The sequence below is a fragment of the Mus pahari genome, chromosome 3, assembly GCF_900095145.1.
Source record: "Mus pahari chromosome 3, PAHARI_EIJ_v1.1, whole genome shotgun sequence".
NCBI lineage: Eukaryota > Metazoa > Chordata > Mammalia > Rodentia > Muridae > Mus > Mus pahari.
The window spans coordinates 140376766-140386817 of NC_034592.1; the positions used below are offsets into that span (position 1 = coordinate 140376766).

General features: G+C 47.6%; 1 protein-coding gene across 3 annotated transcripts in view; it reads right to left on the reverse strand.

Moving 5' to 3' along the window:
- Positions 1-10052, reverse strand: part of Tti1 (TELO2 interacting protein 1) — a 48667-nt gene that overhangs the window by 8296 nt on the left and 30319 nt on the right. For all 3 annotated transcript variants that reach the window (XM_029536740.1, XM_029536742.1, XM_029536741.1), the window contains exons 4-7: positions 8062-8219; positions 6387-6527; positions 4301-4505; positions 3929-4016 (exon numbers count right to left, since the gene is read on the reverse strand). In XM_029536740.1, the coding sequence (XP_029392600.1) occupies positions 3929-4016; positions 4301-4505; positions 6387-6527; positions 8062-8219 (592 nt within the window). The remainder of the gene's footprint in view (positions 1-3928; positions 4017-4300; positions 4506-6386; positions 6528-8061; positions 8220-10052) is intronic.

A 10052-nucleotide genomic window follows, 5' to 3' on the forward strand; every position in this document is an offset into this window, starting at 1 on the left:
TCAGACACTCCAGAAGGGGGAGTCAGATCTTGTTACGGGTGGTTGTGAGCCACCATGTGGTTGCTGGGATTTGAACTCAGGACCTTTGGAAGAGCAGTTGGGTGCTCTTACCCGCTGAGCCATCTCACCAGCCCCCCGGCTTCATGTTTTTACCAGAAGATATTGCCTCATTTTATTTGCTTCTGGTCCAGAGTGAAGGTGCAGATGATGTAAGACCTCGCTGCAGGACAAAGAGCCTCAGAGGCTAGGAGGAGATTGGCACACTGAGTACACGGACTCAAGGGAAAACTGAAGTTGGGAGGGGGTGGTGAGTGGTGGGTAGGGGGTTGCTATCCTCTGGAATTCTTTTCAGTATGAAATTGCAAAGTTCCAGTGGTCAAAAGGGCACAGAACTGCATGCTGGGAGATAACCTGGAGGCTTCTGGGCTACCTGGGAATGTAAATCAGTTAAGTTTGCTTCTGCTTTCTGCTTAGGTGGGGCCGGGCTGATCCAGGGCTTCCTCTTACTGACACTGTATCTTTACTGGTTTGTTGGCCACTCTTCCCATACCCTTAAATATGATTTACTTATCTGTCATCCATTAAAGTTACTTAACTGCATGGGATCTGAAGGAGCTCCCCACCCCCATCACCAGTTAACAGTGACACCTGGTGGTAATAAGCAGCAAGGTTATTTCCTGCCCCCACTACTCCCCCAAGTTGAAAGATTTATGCCCCTCCTTACAAGGCACATTTGCCAGATAAAAGCATTAAACTGGAATGGCGTCTCCACTCTTAGCATTTACAGCCTTGGTTATATCAACCATCCCCTGATCCATTTCCAGAGTTTACAACCTAGATGTAAAAGCCTGCCACGAAGGCTATATTTAATATGACAAATTAAAATAGCAAACAGAGGCTTGGTCATTCTTTGAAGCCAGGGAAAGCAAACAAGAGGAAGGAAGGAAACCCCTGCTGTGATGTGGATGAAAGAACTCTTCATCAGTTGCCACCTTGGTACTCCACATCACGATGGCTCTGCAACCCCAAAAAGCACCTATTCCCAGGCATGCTGCTTGCCGCCTTGTAGAAGGCAGGGCACTCAGAGCAGTCCCTGGCCTTCAAAGCTTCCCTCACTAGCTCTCTGGCAGACAGAGGAGCAGGGTGGGGAGCTCACCTGTTCTGAAGGGAGCGGGGCCATCTGTGGACCCTTCTCACTTACCCTGTTACTTCTGGAGTCTAAACTGAGGTCTGTCTTTTATAAAACCTGCTACAAGCTCCTTAAACACAGCAGCTCTTTACTCCCATGACAGCGTGTGTTGCGTCACTCTTTTTTTTTTTTTTAAAGATTTATTTATTTATTATATGTAAGTACACTGTAGCTGTCTTCAGACACTCCAGAAGAGGGCGTCAGATCTTGTTACGGGTGGTTGTGAGCCACCATGTGGTTGCTGGGATTTGAACTCCGGACCTTCAGAAGAGCAGTCGGGTGCTCTTACCCACTGAGCCATCTCACCAGCCCGTCACTCTGACTTTTATGTGGTGAACACTGAGGGGCAGAGGAAGACGCTCCTGTGGTGGCTCAGGTCATGGGTTATGGTGCCCTGACTACACTGGAACTTGAGTAGAAGAGGAACAGTGAGTTTCCCAAGTGGGCAGATGGGCGTTATCTTAGTAAGGGACACAGGGATTAAGGAAAGAGAACAAGGACAAACCAGCGGGGGAGAGGGCCTCCATCTTTTCTGTTTTTTTTATTTTTATTTTTTGGTTTTTCAAGACAGGGTTTCTCTGTGTAGCCCTGGTTGTCCTGGAACTTACTCTGTAGACCAGGCTGGCCTCGAACTCAGAAATCTGCCTGCTCTGCCTCCCAAGTATGCCACCACGCCCGGCAGGGCCTCCATTTTACTCTCTTCTGAGGACCACCATGACTGCTTCAGTACAGTCAGCCCCACCAGGTCACTCTCTCCACACGGTGTGTGGCTCAGAACACCAGGTCACTCTCTCCACACGGTGTGTGGCTCAGGACACCAGGCCTATCTATTGCCTTGGGTGGCTCCTCCTATTTAGAAAGCTCATTAAATTTCTGAATCAAGATGCCAAATCAGCTCCTGATCAAGCACAACATTAATTCTCACCTCCCTCACCCGCTTCAAAATAAGTCTGCAGATGAGCTGTGGGTGATGAGCTGTGGGTGAAGCAATCAGCCTTGTACTTCCTCTCCCTCCCACGAGGCAGAGACAGCCCATTTGAGTCAACCCAACCTCCGGTGGAAGAGAAGGTGCTGAAGCAACAGAGGGAGCTGCAGCCAAGTGGTCTAGCCGCATCCCCCTCCTCCAGCCACCTCAAGCACCAGCTTAAGATTCAGCAAGGTCTAATGCTGGGTTTAATTGCTTTCAATGGCAAAAAAGTGAAAAGATAAATGTATTATGAATATCAGCTTATTTGATGGCTCTAAACTTGAAAGATGGGATGCAGTGAATGTAGGAAAAGAAGACTGGGATGGGAAGTGTACACATCAGATTTTTTTTTGTTTTGGTTTTGGTCTGGGTTTCTCTGAATAGCCCTGGCTGTCCTGGAACTCACTATTTAGACCAGGCTGGCCTCGAACTCAGAAATCCACCTGCCTCTGCCTCCCAAGTGCTGGGATTAAAGGCATGTGCCACCACTGCCCGGCTTAAAAAAAAAAAAAATCTTATTTTTATAAGACAAAGCCACCAAGTGCTGGGGTTGCACCTTACGTCACAGTGCAACCAGCTTTGGCTGGGCCCAGGGAGGAGTACTTTCACCTCATGCTGGTTAAGAAACAGGGGTCCTGGAGGATAAGAAGCTCCTTGGGATGTACCCCTATGCTCCAGAAACTATGACTGATTCTGGGTATAAGAGATTTGACGGGAAAGGGACAGAAGGAAATAAAGCTACCAAGGAAATCAGAAGCAAAGAATTGCAAAGACAATAAATCAATTCCAAAAGATATTCCCCTCACTTGTAGGGAGTACAAGGTTTGTAAGGATTCAGGCATTCCCTATTCCACAGTCAGAGTGGCATTCCCAGCTCCTTGGGTGGAATGGAGGAGTTATCTGACCCCCACCCCAGCAAGGATGATCAGAGCTAACTCCAGTTACCTAGGGAGGAGGGGCTCTGCCCAGAGGAAGCTGGCAGCCCAGGTGGCCCTGGCAGCAGATGTCCAAGGGCAGGCAGCTGCACAGCACAGCCTGTTCCCAGTAGGCAGGAGTGCTGGGCAGAGGAGGCCAGGACGCACTCTGGGTCTCACGGTGAGGACACTGCTGTGCTTAGTTTCAACTTGTACAAAACGTCACTTAGTCCTCGAGGAACCAAAATAGCCTGTATCAGAGGTACTGCTACTCTCTAACAGGCACAGCCCAAATGCTGAGAAATTAGGTTCATGTAATTTTGGATTCCAAAGGTCTCGAAAGTTGTTCTTTGTGTCAGCTTATTGCCAGAAGCAGCTGAGTGGTATAGGGTCTGGGCACAGGCATGCATCTGCCTGCACCACACCCAGTTTTGCACAGTCTTCTACCATATAAGACTTTGTGTAGAGATAGTCCCAGCACACATAGCGCTTTCCTTTGGCTTTGCTATGGAGGGAGCAGAGGCATAGTAAGGTGTTGGGTCACTGATCACAAGGTGCAGAGTAGAGAGTCGGAAGCCCTCCAGGCAGGGGGGTTTGGGTTCCCGCCAGCACCCAACCTTTCTGTTTTGTGTCCCTCTAGAATTGTTGCTGACATTGCAGCACAGAAAAAGGTCTCCTACAAAGAGAAAGCATCTAGTCAAAATGCCATCTTTGGAGTTGGCACAGCTAAAGAAATCATCTTAACCTGGCAAGGAGAGAGAAAAGGGAGCTGAGATTGCCCCAACTCTGCCCACTATTAGCAAATCATCTATAATTTAGAACCGACATGAAGAGATGCCGGTGATGAAGCAGACTTACCTCCTGGCGGCCTCTTGTAATTTCACGGGCTGTTTGGTGCTGAGGTAAATCAAGCAGGCATCAGCCACTTTATTCAGGTCACCCTCCCCTGCAGGGCAGAAAAACAAAACAAGCCTCAGGCTCTCAGACTGCATTTGGGACAAGCAATAACCAATCACTGTCTAGGGACCTAAGATTAGCCATGCAAGGCTCTTAAAACTCTTTATACTTTCCAGCAAACCAGGAATACTGTAAAGTAAAAGGCCAGGTAGGGGCCAGGGTAGAATGAAGGAGGTGCCAAGGGAGGTGAGGAACACAAGCTCCAGTCAGAGGATGCAAAGAAGGGGTATCGAGGCATGTGCAAGTTCTGTGGCTGGGAGACCATGTACCTACCCAAGTCCAGACTTTCACAGAGGGGGCCCAGGCCCTGCAAGACAGCCAGCTGTAGCTTGAAGGCCAGTGTGTGAGAATAAACTGGTCCAGCTCTGGCACTGATGGGGGCCTGGGTGATTAAGGAGCTGGCCAATTTTGGCAGGACATCTTTGCAGAACCGGCTCCGGAGAAAATCGCCACATCTGCTTCCAAGTGTCTGTAAAACCTGCAGAGACAGTGCCCAACCTGGTGACTGCACACTGCTAAAGCAGCAAGAGGGCTGGAGCATGCTTGGTAATTCAATTCTATCTAGGTCTCTACTTAGAAAAAAATAAAATAAAGAATTACTGCTGTTAATTCCTTGCCCATGGTTTGTGATTCTGACAGTTATGAATTCAGAGGTCTCTGCTTCTAAGGCATAGATGCTCCTATCCATAAATACAGATTACATAGTAATTCTGAGGGAGCTTTGGTTGGATGAATAATATGATTAATACCTTGATTTCCTTTCCTTTTTTGGAGAGAGGGAGGGACAGGGAGGGAGGAAGGGGGAGAGGGAGAGAGAGGGAGGGAGGGAGAGGGAGAGGGAGAGAGAGGGAGGGTATGGGAAGGAGGGAGAGGGAGAGAGAAGGAGGGCATGGGAGGGAGGGCGAATCTCCCTAAGACCCCTTGCTGGCTGAGCAAACACACACTTGAGGCTCAGCAGCTGCCATGTGAAGGCATCAGGAGGATGGCGGCCAGACTCCAGTCCCTCTCTGGCAAGTCAAGGCTGGTGTTTGTGGCTGGAGCCATCACTGTGTTCTGTGTGTTCGACTGCATAATCTCTCATGTACATCAGCCCTTCTCTATCTTTCACAACAGGCAGTCTCTTTGCATGTGTCGTTTAAACTTTCTGTAGCAGAACATATTGAAATGTTTTGCCCCACTGCACAAGGCTGAGCAAACAGGAGGACAGGACTTTCTTTAAGAATCAGTAAGCAAGGCATAATGGGCACAGAGCACCGTCCAGTCTGCAGAGAAGGTCTCCTCGCAGGACCTCAGCTGTATCACATGACCCCAGGTAAAGCCCTGTGTCTGCAGTGGAGAAAGCAGCCTTGCTCACAGTGCACACAGCTTCCTATGCTTTCATTTCTCTACACTGCCTGTCATTTTAAATAACCTATTAATTTTCATAAAGGGAAACAGTACATCTGAATAAGATTTAGTAATACCTCCTTCCCACTCTGCCTCCCCCAGGCTCTCTTCTCTCTCTCCTCCTTTCCTCTTAACACACAGACACAGACAGAGACAGACACATATACACGCCATCTCATGCATTTTGCTTTGGAATTAACATTATCAATTATGTCCTCCAAATATAAGCTGGTATTTTGGCTGCTGGAGATTCCAGGCATACTGACTGCGCCCCAGCTCCCACTTGCCACCCCTCCACATCTCTTCCCTCTGCCTCATCTTGCTCATCCACTTCCAATTTATGCTGTCTTGCATGGTAAAGTATCTCTGTAGGATGCCGTTTAGTGCTTTTTAGAACAAGGAAGGATATAAGTAAATAAATGAAAATTGTTGTGCTAATATAGCCAAACTAACCAGGGAGAACGACGTCTCTACAGGCTGTAGCTTTTCAAAGGCCTTCCCCAGAGTTCAGTTCATCCCCGACAGAACTGTACCTAAGCCCCACCTGAAAATGATGACTGTGGGCTTGGGCTGGGTAGACCTTGACTCTCATGCAGTTCACGAAGCATGAGCCTAACCTGGCTCTATCCCTTACTAGCTGCACAGTCCCAAGGTATGTTATCGTCTCTGACCTTGGCCAAAAATAGAGGTAGCAAGCACCTTATAGGTCACTATGAAGTAAGCTTCCATGTGAGCAATGCCAAGCTTGCTGTCTGACACAGAGATGCTCAGTGAACACTAGTGGCCTCCCTTTACAAGTTCACTCAGCTTTAAAGTCGAAAGACTGTCATGTAGTCTCTCCTGGGCTTTGCTTATTTTTCTGTACTTTCTTTAAGCTCTGTGTCCAGAGGCCAGAGAAATTAAAGTGAAGCAAAAGATGGGGGCAGCCTCTATGCTTCAGACCTGCATCACATTCAGACAGGGGTGTCAGTACCTTGAAGGCTCTGAGCACTGCCAAGGGGTCATCACTTGTGAGTCGGTGCACGAGTGAAGGCCAGGCCCGATGAGCTAGGGGAAGGAGCTGGTTCTTGTGGGTCTGAAGAACCTCCACACACAAACCCAGCACATCCAAGACCTGAAAGAAAAGACAGAATAGGCAGTAGAGCTTGAAACCAGATGCCTGGGAACAAGTCACAGTTCAACAGAGTGAGCCTGAGAAATGCACTAAGATAGTACTAGAAACCTGATAGACCTTTTGCTTCCAAAATGAACCTCATCTCCCAGTTTTGGCTACTCCTGTTTACCTCAGTCCAAGCCAGGTATTAGGGGACACCCAGTATACAAGGACAAAATATATATACTTCCTTGCCTTCATGGGATTTACGGTTAGCTGGGAAAGACCTTAGATACCATTCAAAAAAGACTATACAGGGTACAATGTAAAGAAACAAACGGAAACCTTTACAGCACAGACTTGGGAAGGTGTCTCTAAGGAATGGCTTCTAAGAGGAGACACAAATGGTGAGCCAGCAGGCACTAGCTTAGCTCACAGTGAGGGCCTCTACACATGGATCAAAACAATGAAGACCCTGAGGCTGGGATGGACCTTAGGGATAAAGTGCTTACTGAGCATGTGCAGTACTGTGGGTCCCATATCTAGCACCAACAAAACAGCAAACCAAAAAAGACCCAGAGTGTGTCCTGCTTAAGAAGCGAGGGCAGCCACAATAGGAGAAAGAGATGGAGTTGGACCATAAAAGGTCATATTAAGAATCTTTCATTTTGTGGTCAGTATACTGGGGCATTTCCAAGTGTCTTAGAAGAGAAATGACCCAACATAGCCATGTTTGAAGGTCATCGTAGCTGCTGAGTGAAGAAGGGATTTGAGGGGTGTTAAGAAGTGATGAGGCCCTTAGGAGACCACAACAAATATGTGTGGTCATATGAGCTTGGCAGAACCATGAAAGGACCTGAACCACTTGACTTCAGCAGTCAGTCAGGTGTAGGAATGAGCAGCAGAGCCCCTGAAGGAGACAGGAAGCAGGGAGGAGGGGCAGGCTGAGACGCTGGTGGGGTCGAGTCTTGTTTCTGCTATCAGAAGTAGGCAGGAAGCTGAGGGCCAGCCAGTCTTACCAGAGAGGTTTGGGGTAGCCTAGATGCACACTGACCTTTTAGTCTACCACTGAGTACTGACAGCCAGTGTCAGTTGTAGGGAGTGGTCAGGACAGCAGCACATACAGGCTTTTGCTGACATATGAGGAAGTCAAATTACAGAAAGTGTTAGATTTTTTTTTTCCCTATGATGAAAACAGAAATAAGGGCCAGGCTTAGAACAACCATTTTAAAATTACTAGACGCTGCATCCCGCATCAAGTCAGCACAGAAACGATAGCCTATGGAAGCACATGCTACTCTTTGCATTGGGGACTCAGTGAATCCACCAGGCTCCACGGTTTTCAAGGTAGGGGACTCAGCTCCCTCTTGCCATTTGTGCTGACAGAGAAAGATGTTAAAACTGTCATCCCACAGAAAAACTCCTCTTGATGCTTCTTATAAACATTAAACATGGACCAGAAATGAGGAAATCTGCTTGCTTATCCAGTTACCACTGACCATACCACATCTCAGACTTGCTGCTCCACTCATGAAGACAAGTGCCACACACTGACCTTCAGGCGGATTTTCAGATTTTTATCTGCTAACAAGTGGATGCAGCGCTCCATCACGTCCTTGGCTATCTGGATGTGCATTGGCAGTGGTGGTTCCACATCTGGAAGGGTGTCATTCTCATCCACTTTGGGAGGGGCTGACTGTGCCTCTGAAAGAACTGAATTGGTGAGAATGCTTTAGAAAGGTGTTCCACCAAACATGACTGCCAGCCTCAGACTCCAGAATAGGACTTAAGAGGAAAATGTCCAGAGAAGCTCTGTAAGGAATCTAGGCTAAGTTACACAAGAAGTTGGCCACGTGTGGCGGCACACACCTATAATCCCAAGAGGCTAAGAGGCAGAGGCAGGTGGATATCAGTCTAAGGTCAGCCAAGGCTACTCAGTAAGTGGCACCCCATCTCCATGTCTGCCAGATACAACACAGGCTCTATGTTATGAATTTTTGCATGGGAGGAAGAATAACAATGTATTGGGAGGGATAGGAAACAGGATAACAGACGACTAAAAACTTTTTTTGGGACACAGTTTAAATGTGAAACCTCAGGCTGGGCAGTATCTGGTATGGCCTTTTCTCTGTTATCTTCTTTTGATTCATTCCTTTGACCACAGAGGGCCAAAGCTTACCGTTTCTACTAGGACCTTTAGATGGTCAGCACCGACACTTCCTTATCTCTTTTTGAGAGCAGACACTATAAGGCAGTCTGGTGCATACACATACCTGGGGCTTAGACCAGGAAGACCCCACAACCTGTTAACACCTCCGACTGTCCATTATCTCACCTGCACCAAAGGGATAAGGCGATCTATCTGCTGACATAGAGTGACTGAGGAGGACGTCACAGCTCTTGTCATCTCTCTGCCTGAAACCCAGGCTCCATCCCCACCCTACAGGACTGTCCGGTCTACTTAGAGGCCCTACCCTGTTCCACTATCCCACCAGCAGCTCTGAGTAAGCATTCCCACTGGGGTGGGCACTGCTTCCTTAACTTTTTTTGGGGTTCAGATTCCTCTGCTGGAAAACCTGAACCTTATAATCTAGCTGTACTAGTCTCCATAGAAGCTGAGAAGATGAATGGAAATGTATCTCAGAGAAAGAAACTTTGGATGTATGAGGTGCCTTTATGTGGTTAAACAGAACATTCTTGTCAAACTTGTATCAAGACCAACAATCTTATGAAATCAAGGAAATCAAATACCCATGAAGACTGGAAATTGCAAGAGTGACAGGGCTAGCCTGCTTTTCTTTGGGGGTGGGGTGGGGGGAGATCTGCTGTTTGAAATTTGACTGTTGTAGAGTGCTGTCCCAGGGATGTGAGCTTCTGTTTTTGGAGGAAGGTTTAATTCATTCCAACTGATCCCAGAAGCTATCTATTAGAACCAGATCTCTGTGTGATTGTGTGTGTGCGTGTGTGTGATTGTGTGTGTGTGTGTGTGTTCATGTATATAAAGGCTAGAAGTCAAACTTGGGCATTGTTCCTCAAAAGTTATCCATCTTGCACCTTGTTTTTTGAAACAGGATTTCTCATTTGGTCTGGAGCTCATGGACTAGACTAGGCTAGCTGGCCAGAGAGCTCAGGGACCTGCCTGTCTTCACATCCTAAGCACTGGGATTACAAGTCCATGCCAGGCTTTTTATGTGAATTCTGAGGGTCCACCCTAGGTCCTTACGCTTGCACAGCGAGCATTTTATTGACTGAATTATCTTTCTAGCCCAAGAACCAGAGATTAGCCACAGAAGAACAGATTTATTGATGGGAACTTGAATTTTGGATTAGATGACAACCTTGATCATGATAGACCCAGTCAGCCCCTCTTCAGAGCTGTAAGGTTGGAGAGTGGTTCATAGAAAGGTTTGGGTTGGGTTAGCAAAGAAACAGAAGGCAAAGTCCATGGGAGCCATACCAGATCCACTCTGCATGAGCCTTGTTTGGACCTGTGCCACTTTCCACTGCTCAGAAGGGAATCTGTTACATCCACTGTGGCGAGCTCTA